The sequence below is a fragment of the Sorex fumeus genome, unplaced genomic scaffold (genome assembly GCF_029834395.1).
Source record: "Sorex fumeus unplaced genomic scaffold, SorFum_2.1 ptg000072l, whole genome shotgun sequence".
Lineage (NCBI taxonomy): Eukaryota > Metazoa > Chordata > Mammalia > Eulipotyphla > Soricidae > Sorex > Sorex fumeus.
The window spans coordinates 2,412,410-2,431,717 of NW_026606129.1; the positions used below are offsets into that span (position 1 = coordinate 2,412,410).

General features: G+C 51.1%; 1 protein-coding gene across 1 annotated transcript in view; it reads left to right on the top strand.

The window, feature by feature from the left end:
• LOC130037482 (contactin-6-like) overlaps window positions 1-19,308 on the top strand; it is a 158,444-nt gene that overhangs the window by 32,378 nt on the left and 106,758 nt on the right. The window contains exon 3 of the mRNA XM_056129323.1: window positions 523-698. Within this exon, the coding sequence (XP_055985298.1) occupies window positions 523-698 (176 nt within the window). The remainder of the gene's footprint in view (window positions 1-522; window positions 699-19,308) is intronic.

The following is a 19,308-nucleotide window of genomic DNA, read 5'->3' on the forward strand; positions in this document are numbered from 1 at the left end:
GCAGTATGATTTTAGTTTGGCATTTCTAAATACCATCGAAATCTCCTCAGCCTGTTTGGCTTCCCAAGGGACTAACAAGCAGGCACGTCCGAGGCGCTGGGTGAGGGCCACTCAGACGCCCCTTGGCATTGCCACGGCTCTGCCGGCTGCTCCTCTTCCATCTGTCGCACTTGCTCTGTGTCTGTCTGTCCTTTGCTGGAGGCTCTGCGGCGTCAGGCGGGCTTTGGATCTGGACCCAGCAGTGCCCGGTGGGTCTTGAAGGCCAGAGCTTCCACTAAAGGTCTTGCTTGGGCCCAGGTTTCTGGAGCCTCCAGTTGGTGAGCATGTGTGGTTCCCCGGGAGAGACCCAGGCCCTCGTGTGGGCACCACGGAGCGCAGGACTCGCCTTCTCAGAGGAACCCTGTAGGGATTCTGCAGGTGCCATAGTCTGAGGCCTCTGCGGGTCACAGCTGCACGGTGCCAGGTGTGAGGTGGGAGCCACGCCTGCTGCCTGCCAGCCCTGACTCCCCTTTCCCCCCGAAGGTGGAAGCGCAATGGCACGGACATCGACTTTGCCCAGAGCTACCCCTACAGGCTGGAGGGAGGCAGCCTGCTCATCAGCCAGCCCCGCGTGGACAGAGACGTGGGCATCTACCAGTGCTGGGCCTCCAACCCGCTGGGGACAGCTCTGAGCCGCAAGGCCACGCTCCAATTTGCATGTGAGTATGCCCAGTCTCCCCGGGAGCAGCCAGCACAGCTGGTCTCTCGCCCCCTGAAATGCCTCTGGGCGGGGTGGGGGGGGTGAAGGGTCTAGCGATGCGTGTTGTGTGGGTCCAGACTTCGGGAGTAGTCGGAAGCCGTCTGCCGAGTGTGGAAACAGCATCAGGGCTGTTGTGTTTGGTGAGTGAGGGCGAGAGTCTGGCCAGGTTCCAGGTGAGTCCCACAGTAGGTGTGTGATTTACGCTAAGGAAGGCATCACCTCACTTCCTTGGGGTTTTTTTTTTTTTTTTGGTGCTGTCTGAGAGTGCAGAGAAGGGCAAGAGAAGGCCGAGGGCAGGGCTGTCTGGGGGAGGCGCCGTCTCCCAGGAAAAGTGACCGCACACCCACGGTGTGATGTCGGAGGAAATAAAGTGGTTGCCAGAGGCAGGCTTTATATTAACTGTAACCATGTCCAGCTGCGTCACATAAATGTCATCCAAGTAATTACCTTGGTGACATTTGGGGACATTAGCAGATGAACAATGGACAGGCTGCTTCTCCTCTCCCTAATACAGTGTGTTCTGGGGCTGAAATATTCCGTGCTGGGTTCAGGGAAGCCTTGCTCGGGTGGGGCTGTAGCTGTGGGTGTGGCTGGCACAGGGCTGGGGCACTCCTCCGTCCTTTCCTGGCGGGTGGGGGCGCTTGTCCCTCGGCGGAAGCCAGACCCAGACTGCGCATGGCTCTCCTCTCCAGCCGGAAGGCTTTTCACAAAGCCCTGGGTACTTCCTGCCTCTGGCATGACCTTGTTGGTGCAGACACCTGAGCTGGCGATTAGTCTGGTTCCCACTGCGGGCGAATATCCCAGGCCAACCCAGAGCCCTGCCACTCGGCACACGCTCCCGTGGTGTCTGCTGAAGGCAATCCTTGCTTCTGAAAATGCACACACACACACTCACACTCGCACAAGCACATGCACACACATGCACACATGTGTACACGCACGCACACAAATGTACATCCATGCACATGCACACATGCACATACACGTGCACACACATGCACCCACATGCACATACAAGGCACACATGTGCACACATGAACACACATGTGCACACATGCACAAATATGCACACACGTACACATATGCACACACATGTACACACATGCATATACACGTGCACACAGAGGCATAGACATGTACACACATGCACACACACGCACACATGCACACATGCACAAACACACATGCGCACACACGCATGTACACACATGCACACACATGTACACACATGTATATACATGTGCACACAGAAACACACATGCGCACACATACACACATGCACACACGTGCACAAATATGCACATCCACATGCATACACACACATACACACACGAACACGCACACACACGCATCACATAGGACACAGCTGCCTGGACACTGGGCATCGCTAACTGCATCTGAGTGTGCAGAAATCTGGACTGAAAGTGAACACGGAGCCAGTAGATGACGAACAGCAGCAGTTAGTGTGAGGCAGGGTCTGTGTTTCTTTTTACATGTCTGTTGTTTACGTTACGTGACATTTCAGCAAATATCATCACTTGGAGAAAAGATAATGGAGAGAAGTGCAGATTGGAAGCATGTTGTGCAGCCTCAGAGTTCCTCGAGGCCGGCGGTCACTGTCCTCCTCCCCCGCACCACACATGGTTCCCAAAGTCTTCCAGGAGTCATCCCTGAGCACAGAGCAGGGAGCCGGCCCTGAGGACCACCGATGTGGCCCCCAGCCCATAGATACAGATATAGATCTATACCTGGAAGCTTCCCTAGGCTAGAATGTGTTGCCTTTGCTGCAGGGAAAAGGAGTCGATTAAGATAAAATCATACAATTCCATTCCAGTAGGAGCAATTGACTCGTCCTTGGAAACCTTCCTGTCTCTTCCTGGAGGTTTTCTTGCTAGGGGTTGACGGTGAACGCCTGTGGCTCCCGAAAAGCATTTCTCTTACGACTGGGTCTCTCGTCATTCACACACCATCTTCTGAAGTGTTAGGAACCGTGGCTTCATGTCTGAGTTTCACCAGACAAACTGAGACCCCAGACTCCGCCTTGTCTTCACAGCACCTGCTGCTGTGGCCCTCTGCAGTGCAGGGGGTAAGCCCCACCCAAATAGGGCCTGCCCCTGAGCCCTGTCTGCCGCCCCTCTCCCCTGTTCTCTCCTGGAGTGGAGAATCATTCTAGGAAAGGCGGAAGACACTAGCTTTGCCCCCACAAATGAGCAGCTCTCGGCTCTGGTTGGGACATTGCAGAGGAACCGGGAGGGTCGAGGCAGTCGGGTACATAAGCGTCCGGCACTCAGAGCCAGCAATAGACCCAGGGCGGTGGGGGAAGGGGGGGATGTTGTCACAAAACCCTAACAAAAGTACATGAGATTTGAAACAATAAAACTCCATCTGAGTGCATAACTGTAGGGCTGCTCCCAGCGGTGCCTCTTTTCTATAAGCTGGGGGCGGGAATTCTTGCTCCGTGCCCAGGATGGATTTAGAAGGTTCTAGAGTAAAATGCAAATCATAATTCACTGCAGGCTTGAGGCATTTTTCCCTGCAAGTTGTTGAGCGGGTTCTCTCTCTGCAGGGCTCAGCATCTTTACCTGGGCCCCAAGCGATTCCAACTCCTGATTTGGAGACGGAGACACTCAACACAGCAACACTCTGCCCAGGGCTGCCCAGACAGCTGGCTGAGGGCTCTCGTATGCCAGAGAGGGGAAGGAAAACCACCCACGTGGATCTAAGGCATCACCATGGCTCAACAGAGGAGAGCATCTGGCTCTAGGGGGGAATTCCTAAGACACTTGAAAGTGGTCTGAACAAGCAGAAATAAAAGAAACCCTCACACCAAGAAGTAGATTTTAAATCTTCGCGGTCACTGTCCAGTCTTTTAAATCCCTTCCCCTGTAAGGAATGCAAAAACCCTTCCGTCCGATCTCGATAAGGTGGTAGTGTGCGTCCGTATCTGAAGAAGGGACTCGGGGCCAGGGGGAAGAGGCGGCAAACGGTGCCCAGAGCGCCCGGGAGCAGAGCCCTGGCGGCTGGGAGGTGGGCGTTCCAGGAGAAGGCTGTCTAATTACATGTGGAAACACCAGATGATTCTTACCGTTGTTTGTTCTGAGGAAACAAACAGCTAAACAAAATAGGCAAAGATTTTTTTCTTTAATTTTCTCAGTAAAGGGAAGTTGACAAATTGGGTTTTTCATCACCCTTTTAGAAGCTGTGCGAAATGTTGCAGCTGACGATTTAGGGTTTCAAATTTGTCTTAATGGAATAATAGCAGAACCCCCAATCGGCCTCATATCAGGAGAAGACTTTGTCTTCGCTTTCAGATGTAATCTATTTCTAAAAAAATGGACTTTCAGCAGTTGCATGGCTGAATTACAGCAAGGCACTATTACACTTATTTTTAAAATCAACAGGGAAGTAGATTACCCAATGTTTCAGCCTCATTTTTTCTTCATCATCACCGCTGGATGTCTATTTATATATCTTATCGCAAATGACACTCCTGCGAAATGCAGCCTCCCCTACGTCCTGCCTCGACTGAGGTTCAGCAGGACCTGAAACCCTTCTCGGCACATTTGAATGAAATTGCACATTCAGACCTCCCAGGCTGAGTCGGATGGGAGGGGAGAAGGCGGAGAGTCTAGTTCCCCCATCAACACTGAGAGTTTCTGATTTTGAACCCTGAGTGGGACTCCGGGCTGAAAGGCATATTTATACACTTACGCTATTTGACAAATGGTTTCAAGGAAGTTATGAGCACAGCCCAGAGAGATTTCATTTCTAAGATTCATAATGTTGGTTGGGAAGTTAGAAAAAAAATCTATGGTACCAGAGGAAATGTTTTCTTGTGTTTATTATTAATATACATCCAAGGATTTCTAAATTGCAGATTAAAATCCAGTGCTGAAAAAAAAAACCAAATAATCGAGAGTTTGGGTGGCAACATCTGGAAATGTTGTCCCTGGTTTTAAGATATTAATTTGTACGCTGCCTTTTCCCAGGACTCTAAAGTATGCAAAAAGTTGCAAAACAATCTAAACTCAGCGAAGCCCAGCTCAGATGCAGAAGTAGGATATCCCGGTAGCCCAGAACGCCGCCCCACACACCGGTTTTACTGCTTTCCTTCCCCACTGACTTCACTTGTCAGTTTACAGTTAAACTGAAAATTGAACGCAGCACAGGCTCTCTGGCATGGACGGACCTTGCCGCCAGCCAGCGGTACATGCAGATCCACCCACGGCCTCTCCCTTGACTGAGACATCAGGTGAATGTTCTGGAAGTTGGCACAATCGGTTGTGTTGTGATGCGGGTTAAACGCTTCCTCGTGAATGTTCTTGCGTGGCCCATGGACGTTGGTCTAAATCCCGTCTCTGTATGCGTCCCAGACGGCATGAGGGCGTCCGTGTGTACCTGAGCACCTTTGAGAGAGCGCACCACGCCCTTGGGTGACTTTCTCTCTTCCTCCCCGAGTGACACTCTCTAGCTCCTCTGGTTCAGCGCCTGTCTCTGCCGTCGGCACGCGGGATGAGCCCGTCTCATTTGCTTTCGTTCTGCTTCTGCTCACCACTGAAACGCGACCCCTTTGAGTGCCCAGCTGCCCGCAGACACTCCCTGAGCTACGCCAGGGTCCCTGCCGCTGATCCCGCCAATTCCCATCCAGAGATGACACCGGTGGGCGCACCCAGCAACACACATGTCCCAGAAGCTTCCTCAGGCTGGGGTGCTGGGGCCTCTCAGCGGCTCTGTGTGGCGGTTCTGGGTGGACACTCTCCATTCTGCTGGTGCAGAGGTGCACACACGGGCCCACTGCTCCTCACCAACCCCAGCTCCTCCCTCTGGCCAAGTCCCCTCCCTTCCCCGTGGCCAGGAGGGTGCGTGGTCCCGGCCAGTGTGCGGTGGTGCCAGACCTCTGGGGGCAGGGAGACGGCTGGAGTGTGTGGGACGAAACCCCCCAGCCTCTGGTTCATTGCGGTCCTGCAGGAAGCAGCTCTGGATCTGGGGACAGCCATGCTGGAGGCCTCAGACTCCTGGGAATAAAGCTGTGAACTCGCCCTGCTTCCCAGAGGAGGGAGATTGCCGCGAGTAGAGGGTCAGGAGGGGAGGCAGCTGGTAGCTCTGCAGCTCGGACCCTGGCCTGTGCTGCTCCCGCAAACATGCAGAACAACCCCCGGGGCTCGACAGGTGAACCCTGAGGAAAGGAACTCCAACCTGGAAGGCCGACACATAGCATGTCCACGGTCCTTCAAGTGTCCACTGATGCTGATGTCACTAGCGGTCAGCAAATGAGGCTGCGCGACCAGCCTCTGTGGACCCCAGGGGATCCCAGGGCCCCTTGACTCAGCCCTGGAGATCTGTGGCTGCAGACTCCCCATGCCCGTGTCCGGCCCAGAGAACACGGAGCCGGCCACACAGGACACAGCCGCCCGTCTGTGCCCGGCGTGACTGGGTGTTGGTGGGGCAGGTGTCAGCGTCCCCTGGGCACACAAGCACGGTCAGCACTGGGGGAAGCAGGCAGAAAGTGCTCCTGCTCCAGCGTGGCCACAGGCTCTGGCCACCTTCCCTCCAGGACTGTCCACCTCCCCTCCAGGACTGTCCCCCGCAGGCAGGACTTAGGAAGGTCGTCACAGGCTTTCCCCTGTTCTGGGAACTGTGTAGCTGAGGAATCTCCGCTCACCTACATATTAATGAACTGTTCGAACGTCCGTTCTGTCTTTATGGATGGAGCTTACGGAGCCTCCGTTTAATTCTCCCAGAAATCCCATCCAGAACGACCACTCAGGTTCTCTGAGCAGGAAGCACTCCCCAAGCACGGAGGGTTGATCGTGATCACTTTGTCGGTGTCAAGCAAAAGGAAAGGCATGTGAGCAGGGCCTGACTCAGCCCCTCCCTTGCTTTTGAGCCTCCTCTCTAGCATTCTGGAACATTCTCTGGCTTTCGTTTGGACGCTTCTTGGTGTCCATTCTGGAACAAATCCTGGGATCTTTGTTTAGAAAGGCTTCACCCTGACGGCGTCCCCCAGTCCGAGCCGTCCTAGTGTGGGTGGGAAGGAAACGGCCCTTGCCCAGGGAGAGGGGTTGGCCTGGGGCTCGGGGAAATCCCAGCACGAAGTTCCCTGGGCGAACTCGATCCCAGGGCAGGGCTGCCCGAGCCTCCTCCCAGCCCCTCCCTCAGGCCACTGTGCCCCTTCTCCTCTCCCCCTGCCACCCACCACGGGCTGTGCCCACCACTCACCGCAGCACAAGGCCCTGCCCAGGCCCCAGCCAGCAGCAGCTGGGCCCCGCCCTGTCTGCCCCACAGACAGACAAAGAAGGTCCCAGTTTGTGCCGCTCCTCCCCGGCCCAGCGCCCTGTGTGACGCGGAGCTCAGGTGGACTCCACTGACCAGCCCCGCTTCTTCCCTGCCTCAGACCAGAGTGCGAGGTCAGCTCAGCCCCTGCTCCCTGCCTGCTCACCGGGCCCTGCTCTCGCCACGCCAGGCTGTGCCCGCAAGGCTCCCTGGGAGCTGCTGGTCCTGCCCTCACCCTGCACGCCTTGCTGGTGGGCCGGAAGGAGGGATGAGGGGTGGCTGACCCCGCCTCTCTGCAACCAGCACTTCACTTGGAGCCTCGTGGGGGTGGGTCCAACGGGTGCAGGACCCCCGTGCTAACCAATCCTGGTTCCGTACGCCGAGGGATCCCAGCCTCCAGGACCTCATCATTCCCCTCAGGGCAGCCCCTCCGTTCTGCGCCGCCCCCCTGCACGCAGGGCCCGGCAGGCCACACTTCTCTGAGCTTGGGAAGACAATGCTCGGCTTTGCGTTTCCCGGAAGACTGAGCGCATGGACCCCTCTGCTCCACCCCGACTCCCTTTCACAGCCCTGCATGCATCATGCAATTTGTTTGCAGTTCCTTTGCTAGCTGTTGTGATCGGATCAACATAGGCCACTATGTCCCACTTAGAACCATAAGGTAATGACTTGCTGTTTGAAGCGTCACGAAGCGATCAGCCCAAGGACACCAGCGACGTCTCTTGCCACATGCTACGTTCTTTCCCCTGAAGAAGGTTTTGAAGATTGCTTCTCTTAACAATTTTCCCACAGGCAATGGCGGTTTCTTAAACGACACTTTCTCCAAACCATAGTCTCCATGCTGTGCACCCCGGAGTGTCGCATCTTACACCCCCATGATGTACTGATCCATGTGTGTCCCCTGCATTTGTGAGGAATGTTTTGGGTTTGTTCTGTCGATGTCTGTAAATTTCGAATATAAGTGAGGTCACACTGCATGTTTTTCTTTGACTAATTTTAGTTAGAATGATATCCTCCAGACCCATTCATGCAAAAGGCACGCGTTCCTCCTATTTTGACTGAATGTATTCCAATCCCAATGTGTGTGTGTGTGTGTGTGTGTGTGTGTGTGTGTGTGCGCGCGCGCGCACACGTGTGTTAGATCTTAATCAGCTCATCCACAAAGGAACTCAGCTGCTTTCCATATTGGACCTTGTGAAGAAGGGGCAGTCATTAGGGGGTGAATGGATCTTGCTATTGGGGAGTGATACCTGAAAGTTTCCTGGGTCCTCCGTAGCTCTGTGCTTATCCTTCCATGGACTATTCCCACAGAAGCCTTGGCACTGCCACCATGGTGCTGGACGTCCCTTCTCCCAACCTCACTGACACTTGCTCAGGGGCTGGAGGCTGCTCACTCACAGGACTGGGGCTTGGCCCAATACCTAGGGAGCTGCTGGCCTGGGCCTGTCTTCCGTGGGGAATTACCAAAGCAGGTCTGAACCCCTTTTATTATTTTTTTACCTCCGTTGTCTTGTTATGTACAAAACTGACATCGTAATGGATACTAATATAGACTCTCAGTTTTTTCTTGATATAAATAGTTATTGATGTGCAAGGCCCCTCGATGATTATTTTGTGTTGATTTTGTGCTATAAAGCTTCAGACGTGGAGTAAAATTCTCCCAGGTTATTCTATCTGCTAATACTCAATAAATTACTTTTGCAGTCATGCATTTCAACCCATGTGACCTGTTGAAAATAGTGAGCTGTTACCTGGTCATTTAAGGAATGACTTTGCTCTCATTCAAGTTCTCGGCCCAAACTGAGCACGAACCTATGAGGGTTTTTTTTGTACAAATTATTTGCAGTTATTGAAGACCATCAGGAGTGTTGGACATGTGGCAGCGTATCTGGAAGATGGATGATCTTTCCAGAAGGCAGCCCCTGCCATCCTCACCAGCAAACACAGCTTCACCACAGAGCGTTCACTTGAAGCAACACGTGTTTTCACAAGCTGAACCACAGCAGAAACTGAGCCCGGTACAGACTTTCGGGACGAGAGTGTCTGGAACGGTGCTGACGTGTCACCTTCACTCTGCCCCTGTGGGGTGGGGCCAGGTTGGACGCGTGGCCTCCTCAGCTCACTCCCCACGCAGCCTTTCGATGGTGCTCTGTCCACAGAGCTGAGAGGATGAGGTTTCAGTTTGTGGTTTGACTGCATTTGCTTCAGATTTTTATATAAATGATATCAGAATATAATTATTTTTATATAAATTTTCAATATTTTATTCCAAACACATTTATAAGTCACAGAGATCTGTAACTACCTCGCGGTGTTGTTTGGAATTTTTTTTTTTAATTTATCTTAGAGAATCACCATGAGGTACAGTTACAGGCTTACAAACTTCTGTGCTTGCATTTCAGTCATACAATGGTCGAGTACCCATCCCTCCACCAGTGCCCATTTCCCACCACCAATGGTCCCAGCGTCCCCCCACCACTCCCACCCCATACCCCCCTACCCCACCCCACCTCTGTGGCAGGGCACTCCCTTTTGCACTCTCTCTCCTTTTGGGTGTTGTGGTTTGCAGTAGAGGTTTTAAGTGACCATCATGTTCGGTCTATAGTCTACTTTCAGCATGCATCTCCCATCCCGAGCAGGCCCTCCCAACACCCTTTACTTGGTGGTCCCTTCTCTATCTGAGCTGCCTTTTACTAATCAAGGAAAATATAATTCTTTCACAATATTTTTTTCTAACTCTGCACTTGTTTCTTGAGGCTTAGCCGTATTTCCACTTGTTGGTTTACCTCTTTGATTAGCTTAATTTTTGTTTCATTTTGGGGGCCACACCTGGCTGTGCCCAGAGCTTCCATCCTGATTCTCCACTCAGGGACCACTCCTGGCAGGGTTTGGGGAACAAACGAGTCTTGGGGAATCAAATCCAGGCTGACCGCACGGAAGGCAAGCCCCTCACTCGTGTCCTACTGCTCCGACTGGACACGCTTCCTCCCTGTAGACGGTTGTGTTGTATTTCACCGCCCACACAAAATTGATTTTTAAAAATTCAAACATTATGATTTACAGAGTTGTCCCTAATGCAGTTGTTTCGGCATTCAGTTCCAACACCAAACCCACCACCAGTGTGACCTTCTCTCCACCAATGTCCGCAATATCCCACCCACCCCTGCACTTGTCCTTATAGCAGTCTTGAACAAATTGACCTCAAGTTTCTTGGTACAACGTGGCAAATTGAATTAATAAAAAAAAGACCAATAAAAGATAATCTGAGGTAGGTAATTGATATACCTCACAATGGTGCTACCAAGGTCATGGAGGATGTGCAGAGCTGGCTGTGTCCCTGAGCTCGGTGGGCTTTTCCGCAACATTCCCATCAGACTCGCAGGGTTCCTGCTACATTGTCAGTCCTGTGAAATTTGGATTTCTTGGCCTGGGGTCTGAGACCCTAGTTCCCAGCCTGGAGACAGCTCTAGTCGGGGCAAACCAGAGGCTTGGTACATCTTCAACATTAGTTGTGTAGTCTAGTACCCTGTGATCTCATCCTGAATCCACAAGGGTCCACAGCCTGATGGGGGTGGGGTAGGGTGGGGGTGCGGTCATGAGATAGACAAACGGGCAAGGGCAGGGGCTGGATGGCTCACACGCCACCCCGCAGGCACCTGGAAGTACCGAGTCCTGGCGTTTCCCTCGCCCACTGCTGCCCACGTTGTCTCCACATCGAAAGGGACCCAAACTGTCCTATTCCAGGCTGTTCTTCTATTCTTTCAGGACTGTATATCCTAAGACCTAACTTGTTTCTCTCAACGGATATCCCAGCCCTGTAGGGGTTTTCCTTTACTTGCTGGTTAAGGGGACAATTTCCCACTAGTTTGAAAGACAGAATCCACGATCTCATTTTCAATTGATGGCACGATCCCTTTGTAGCTATTGCTTCATTATATAAGTACACAATCCAATTTGTACCTCAGTCCCTGGCTCTGCCCACGACAGTGTTTTAAAGGTCCTTTGTAAGTTGTGACCCCCTGCACTTGACGAGATGCTGGTGAAGGCTCGAGTTGGGTGCTGGGGAGCCTGCAGAGGAGATGGTGGGAACGGGCTGTGGAGGGTGGTGGGCGCTGCTGTAAGGGGTGCTTCAGGGAAGGTGACACCGGGATGGTCAGCCGCAGGGCGGGGGTCTGCATTGCGCTAAGAGGTGCAGGGTGGGCTCCACTTCAGCCTCGGCACAGGGGAACAGCAGGCAGAGACGGCAGGAGAGCAATTCCCGGGAACCTGTCCGCTCTGTGCTCCTTCCACAACCCTGCCCCTGCCTTGGGACCAAGCCTCTCCTTAGCCGCACCCACAGCTGCGCCCCTTCACTCAGCCCCCCCTCCTTGGCCACGCCCACGCCCCGCCCCTTTCCCCGCCCTTCCTCCTGCAACCCTCTTGCTGCACCCATCCTGTTCTCACCGCACAGCCACGCCCCCGCTAGCCACGCCCTGCGTGTCCACGCCCCCACAGACCACGCCCATCCGGGCCACGCCCAACCCAGACCACGCCCTCGTCAGCCACACCCACACCCACAGTCACGCCCCCATCGGCCACGCCCAGCCTAGGCCATGGCGCCCTTGGTCACCACCCACTCTGCCACGCCCCTTCTCAGCCGCACCCCTCCATCAACCACGCCCCTTCTTGGCCATGCACCTCACTAACCACGCCCCTCGGCCACGCCCCTCGGCCACACCCTACCCGATCTGTCGCGCTCTGACCACGCCCCCACCACACCCCCTATTGACCACGCCCCTTCTAGACCACACCCTTCTCGATCGGCCCCGCCTGATCACGCCCCAACTCGGCCACGCCCAGACCACGCCCCTCTCGGCCACGCCCAGACCACGCCCCTCTAGGCCACGCCCCGGACCACGCCCCTCCCGGCCACGCCCCTCCCCCAGCCCTCCCGTGCACCTTCTGGGTTTCACTTTGTTCCGGACCGTCCGCTGTGTCCAGCTCTGTTTGGGACAGTCTCGCCGAGCAGTGTCCTTGCATGCACGGGCTGCCCTTCAGCGGACCCGGACCTGTTTGGCCATGATCTTCACAGCAGTGTCCCGTGAATCGAGAGAGAGAGTTTCCGAACAAAAGAAGAGGGTCCAGAAATAAATCCAATATAATTCCAAGGCCGAGGCCTCAGGAATATGGACGGACACGCTCGTGCTTTCAAACGGCCACGGAGCTGCTAATTATAGGACTTGGCCGAATTATTTTAAATAACTGGCAGTTAATGGACTTTGTTAGACTTCATTAGACAGCGGTATAAAAACTATCTTTCTGTGTGCCTTTGCTCATTTGACCAATTATATCCCGAGTAGACACTAGGAAGCTGAATTGCTGGGGGAAATAGGTTTTAAATGTGAATCCGTATCGATTAACAATCCTTGAAAAATGATCATATCAAATGATACGTATAGCAACACTATATAAATGCTAGTGTCTTAATCCTGCTCCATATAATGTATTGCTTAAAGTTCGATTCACTCATCTGAAGGCAGGCAAGAATATTGCCGATTAATTTGGTCTTCTAGGTTTGTTAATACAATTGAAGTTTTCATTTTCTTATTGGTAATGTTTAAGTCTTTTGTAAATTTCTTACAGTTGGTCTTTGCTAAAGTGAAGGGTTCCTATTTCCTTTGGTAACTTTCACAAACCATCCAAACTATACGAACACATTTAAATCATAATGTTTGTTTTGTTTTATTTTTCCTTAAATTTTTATTAGTGAAACACCATGAAGTACAGTTGTAGACTTACAAATTTTTGTGCTTGGGTTTCAGTTATACAATGATCGAACACCCAACCCTCCACCAGTGCCCCTTCTCCACCACCATTGATCCCAGTATCCCTCCCACCCCCACTCCCGTTTGTTTTATTTTAACATCGTGGCGTTTTTAATCATATAAATTTTCGTGTGGGCAACTGATTGCTCTTGTCACTCAGTCTCTCTCACTCCTTGGCGTTGTTCTTGTCTTTGTGATGTGTGGGGGTGTTTCTCAGGCCCAGGACAGAACCCACCCCCACCCCGCCCCGGCATAGTCGCCGCTTCCCCAACTCCATCTGGCTCCGAGTCCCCTGGCTAGGGTGTTTGCAAGGAGGCAGGACGACGCCCACCTCTGTGGACCCTGCTTCCCTGGGAGAGAGAGCCGGAGCTGACCCTGCAGCCCGGAGACCCCTTGCTCTGGGGAAGCACAGCTCAGAGAAGGTCTCTGTTCCCGGTGCTCCGTCTCCTTCCCCGAGTGCTGCTGAGAAGCTGTTCAGGAGCCCGGGCACTTCCCCGGTACGATTCTGCTGGAGAAAGCCCCCGAGCCCAGAGACTGTCAGAGGGTCCCCACCTCCTGCCGCCAGCCTGGGAGGGGGCTTCCCTCTCCTGGGGAGGCACCAGGAGAGGCGCAGAGGCGGCGTCCGAGCCGAGAGAGTGAGGGCAGACTGAACCCGTTCCATCCATTCCGTGGTAACCTGATTTATTCGGCGCTATGCCTGTCCCTCTGTGTCCCCTCTATCAACTCTGTCACAAATCAGTCCCCTGCAAGTTGTATTGGAAAAGCAATATGTGTGATTGAGATATTATTAACCACAAAGCATGTCCTGGTCCCAGAGCTGTTAGATTCTGATTGATAAAATTTAATATTTGGAGGGAGAAAAAGGACTATTTTTCCAAGTCCTTTATGCGTGGTGTGGGTGCAGTTCCTTTTATCTCCTCGACTGTGCCCAGCAGGATGATGGAGCGCCCCATAAATTACCGAGTGCAATATCCAGATGTCCGGATGATTTTTTGGTGCTGCTGCTGCTTCTGAGTGGGTGAGAGGAGAGATAGTTGAAGTTCTGGGAGAAGTGTCAAAGCTGAGCAATAAAATAAGGATTTCATTGAACAGAAACTAATGAAATCACGCAATTTATTTCCCTCTCACGGCTGGAATGCAGGTAAATCTTGCTCCCCCCATCACCGGGCTTCCTGGGCAGGGCCGGGCGTGGGGCACTGGGTCTGAGTGAGGAATTGCAAGATTCCTCATAAACCCCGCAGAGAAAGTGGGCTACAGCCGCTGCTCTGCAGGGAAAGGAGTTCCCTTTGTTGGGGCGGGCAGCGCCGTTCCAATCCCACCTTCCCTTTCTCCTGGATGTGCCCACATCCTGCCACTCCTTCCTTTAACGACCCTCCCCCAGGCTAGAGCCCCCTGAGATTCTGGGTGGGCGCCATGACGCTGGGTGCTGGACACTGGCAGGGGTGTAGGGGGAGGGGAGCCGGGTTCTGTGTCCCCCACCAGGCCCCACCAGCCCCAAAGCAAGAGCGTTCTCCATCCGGACCCGTTTCCCAGGCTGAATCTCTGCCTCCGTCCCTCTCTGAGACCCGTTCTGGGGCGATGTTCCTGTGTGGTGTGTGTGTGTGTGTGTCTGTCTGTCTGTCTGTCTGTCTCTGAGTCACGGGCTGTGAACCTGTGGGTGGTCCTCCCTGAGAGCTCCCAAGCCAGGAGGTCAGCATGCTTGCAAATGAGTCATAGGGGACTGGAGCAAGGGTACAGTAAAAGGTAAAGGTAAAGGCCCTCCCGTTGATCGTCGATTTTGCTCGAGCGGGCCCAGTAACGTCTCCATTGGAGACTTTGTTGTTACTGTGTTTGGCATATCAGATACTCTCGGTAGCTTGCCGAGCTGGGTATTTTCCTTGCACACGGCTGACCTGGGTTCGATTCGCAGCATCCCATATGGTCCCCCGGGCACCACCAGGAGTAATTCCTGAGTGCAGAGTCAGGAGTAACCCCTGAGCATTGCCAGGTGTGACCCAAAAAGCAAACAAAGAAACAAACAAAAAAACCCAAATGAGTCGTGGGATGCTTGCTCCCATCAGAGAAACTGTCCTTGGCGTCCGTGGGGAGGGGACAGTGCAGAAGCGTCCAGTGAGTGGACATGTGGGAGGCAGGGACCGAGTGCAGCAGGGCACTGGCTCTAAGCTCATCCTGAGCCTGGAGGTGCATTTGGGGACAGAAGCTCTGGTCACTGGCGGCACCATCATGACTAGGCTGTCCGGAGTCTCTGACTGGAGGTGGACATGTTGGACCGACACAGGAGAGACAGACACCGAGTCCACACGTGATTCCATGATTCCACATGCGCACCTGCCATGTACGCTGGACCTGGAAGGACGCAAGGGAACATCCCCCTCCTCTGTGGACGAGTTGGATCATCACACTGACGCGATCACACCCCAAACACTGAATGTGAGGTCGAGTTTCAGCCGAGTCTTGTTAGTGCTTTATATACCTTGGATATCAGCCCTTGATCTGATAGATTGTGTACAGTATTTCCTCCCACTCAGTAGTGCATCTTTTTATTAAAGCTTGAGCTTCTCTCCCTGTGCAGAAGCTTTGTATTAGTCCTGTTTGTTTATTTTTGTTTTTGTTGCCTTTTGCCTCTGTGGTCATCCTGTTGAAGACGCCAGTGCAGTCAATTTTCTAGAGGGTTATTCTGACATTTTCAGGGATTAATTTTATTGATTATAGTCTAATCTTGAGGTTTTTAATACACCTTGAGTTTATGGGGTGAGGGCGTGGTTATAATTTCATTTATGTACATGTGGCCATTCAGTGTTTTCAATACCATTTGCTGAAGATATTTTCTTTGTTTCACTTTGTGTATTTAACTCCTGTGTTGATTAACTGTCCATAAATCTGTGTGTGCGTGTGGTGTGTGTGTGTGTGTGTGTGTGTGTGTGTTTGTGTGTGGTGGGGCATAACTCAAGACTGAATTCTGTCCTGTTAGTCTGCAGGTCTGTCTTTATTCCAGTACTATGAAATTGTGGTAATTTTAGGGCTGTAATATAGACAAAGTTGGGGCATGTGATGCCTAGGTGGGTGTTTGCCCAGCACGGGGGCGAATCAGGCTCATCCCCAGGACCCCACGTGGTCCCTCGAGCCTGCCTGGAGAGCGAGAAGTAAGCCCTAAGCACAGCAGGTGTGGCCCCCAAACAAACAAACAAACAAACAAACAAACAAGAGCTTCATTTCCCTTGATTACTAGATATTTGATGTTCTGGGGCACCGTCTTGAAAGGTTTAGTCTTTTTTTTATCCCGTCCTTTGTTTTGGGGACACGTTGGCTGTGCTCAGAGCTTTCCCCTGGCTCCACACTCAGGGATGACTCGATGGCGGTGCCCAGAGGACCATGTGGGATGCTGGGGATTGAACTCCGGGCAGCTTGGGCAAGGCGAGACCACCCTGCCTGCCGCACTATCGCTCTCGCACAAAAGCTAAAGTCCTTCTATTCTTTTCTTCTCATTCGTTACTTTTGTACAAGAATATCACCCAGTTTTGTGCATCAATTTTGTAACCTGCCACCTCGCTGTATTGATGTTTTATTTCTAGGACTCCTAGAAGGGCATCTTTAGGGTTTCCAATGTATAGTATTGTGTCCTATTTTTTTTAGGTCACACCCAGCAATGCACAGGGGTTACTCTTGGCTTTGCATTCAGGAATTACTCCTGGGCAGTGCTCCAGGGACCATATGGGATGCTGGGAATCGAACCTGGGTAAGTCGCGTGCAAGGCAAATGCCTTACCCACTGTGCTATTGCTCCAGCCCCAGGATGCCAGGCTGAAGTGACAGCATAGCGGGTAGGGGTTTGCCTTGCACACACTGTCCCGGGTTTGATTTCTCCATCCCTTTTGGAGAGCCCAGCAAGCTACCGAGAGCATCTCGCCCCCACAGCTGAGCCTGGCAAGCTTCCCCGTGATGCATCTGATATGCCAAAAACAGTAACAACAAGTCTCACAATGGAGACGTTACTGGCAAATCAATGAACAATAGGAGGAGAGTGCTACAGTGCTACAGTATTGTGTCATTCATAGGTAGTGATGGTTCGACTTCTTTGTTTCTACTTTGGATCCCTTTGATATATTTTTGCTGTCTGACTGCTCTGACAAGGACTTCACACCTATGCTGGGCAGGAGTGATGGACACCCGGGCCTTCTCTCTGATCTCTCTAGGGGGAGGCTTTAAGTATCCATCTTTGGCTGTGGAATTGGAGGGGGTCTGCTGTAGACAGCCATTATTGTCTTGAGAAGTGTATTCCTTCTATTCCTATTTTTGAGATTTTTTTCTTTTTTCAACCCCAGTGAGTGTTGGCTTTTGTCAGAAGACTTTTCTGTGTCAAGTGATATGACTGTGTGATTTTCTGTTTCATTTTGTTGAGATATGCCAGACACAGTAACAACAAAGTCTCCAATGGAGACGTTACTGGGCCCGCTCGAGCAAATCGATGATCAATGGGAGGGCCTTTACTTTACTTTTACTTTTTTTGTTGAGAGAGTGTGTTTCATCAATTGATTTGCATATATTGAACTATCCTTGCACTCTGGGAAGGAGCCCACTTGATCTTGGTGCATGATTCTTAGGGTATATTGTTGGATTTTATACCCTAGGATTTTGTTGAGGTGCTTTGCATTGATGCTTATTGGGATATTAGTCTATCATTTTCTTTTTAACAGTCTGTTTTAGGAATCAATGTGATAGTGGGCTTGTAGAAGGTGTTCAGGAGGATTCCTCTTTCCTCAATATTTTGGAAGAGCTTGAGGAGTTGGGCATGGACTCTTCTCTGAAATTTTAGTAGAATGCACTAGGGGATCCATTGAAACCTGAGCTTCTGCTCTGGAGGAGGGTTTTAATTACAGTTTTAATTTCTTTCCTTGAGGCCAGTCTATTCACATTTTCTGTTTTCTCCTCATTTAATTTTGAGAGTTCATATGGTTTTAGAGAAATCATTTCTTTCCGTTCTCAAGCTTGGTGGTATGAGGCTGTTCATTGTAGCCTCTGATGATTTTGTATGTGTGCGTGTGTCTCTGAGTGTCTGTTGTAATTTTCCGCCTGTCATTTCTGATACTATTTATTTTAAATCTTTTTTCTTAACGAGTCTAGCTAAGGGTTTGTCAATCTTCTCTATTCTCTCAAAGAACTAACTCCTGATTTTGTTGACACTTTTTATTGTTTTCTTGCTTTATATATCATTGATTTCTGCTCTAATCTCCTGCCTTCTATTCGCTTTGGGATTTATTTGCTGTTCTTTTTCTAGTTTCTCTAGCTAAAAGGTGAAATTGTTGATTTGAGTCTTATTTTTTCTGTTAGAGCTTGAATAGCTATAAACTTTTCCCTTAGTACTATTTTTCTTGTGTCCCATAGGTTCTGCTAGTTAGTGTCTTTATTATTTTTGTTTTAATTTTGGGGTCACACCCGGTGATGCTCAGGGGTTACTCCTTGCTCTGTATTCGGGAATTACTCCTGGCGGTGCTCAGGGGACCATACGAGATGCTGGGATTGAACTCAGGCCAGTCGCATGCAAGGCAAATGCCCTCCCAGCTGTGCTATCACTCCGCCTATCAAGTGTCTTGATTCTTGTTTGTTTCAAGTAGTCTTTTTTATTATTTGCTTTAATCTTTGATACAATTTCTATCTAGCAGTATGTTGTTTAACTTCCAGGTATTTGATCTTTCGCCACTTTCTTATTATTGATTTCTACTTTGAGGTCTGAGAAGGTGTGGTTCCGAGAAGGTATGATTTATATTTTTGTGATTTTGTGAATGTTCTGACAGTGTACCAGCATGTGATATAACCTGGAGATTTTGCCGTGCACACGGAAGGAATACTGTATATTCAGTTTCTGGGGCTTGAGGGTCCTGGGTATGTTTATTAGGCCCAGTTCTCTCGTTTCCTCCTTTAAGGCTCTTGCTTCTTTACTGCTGCCTCGCCTGGTTGAGCTGTCCAATGATGTGAGAGGAGTACTAACGTGTCTCCTTACTGTTGTGCTTTCATCAATGTGTTTCCTCAACTCCTGCTTCGGAAGCTTCACTGCCCCTTCATTTGGTGCATGTGTTTGTCAGTGAGCATCAACTCCTCATGATCACTGACCCTTAACCAGAACGTAATGTCTTTCCCTGTCCTCTGTTGTCTTCTTTAGTTTGAAAGCCATTTTGTCTGAAGCCAGTATGACTGTTCCTGCTTCCTTCTCTCTGCCATTACCCTATATTGTGTCTTCTGACCATTAACCTGAGGCTGTGTTTATCATGGCAGTTTAAGTGTGTCTCCTTGTAAGCATGAAGGTTGGGTTTTGTTTCATTATCCATCCTGCTATCTGTGTCATTTGATGGAGGAGATAGTTCATTTGGAGAAATTATTTCTATACATGGCTTTTTTAGCGATGTCTACATATGGAGTTTGGTAGCTTGCACTATGGAATATTACCATTTTTTTTCAGGGATGTTTATTGAGACATGGTGACTTACGATGTTGTTCA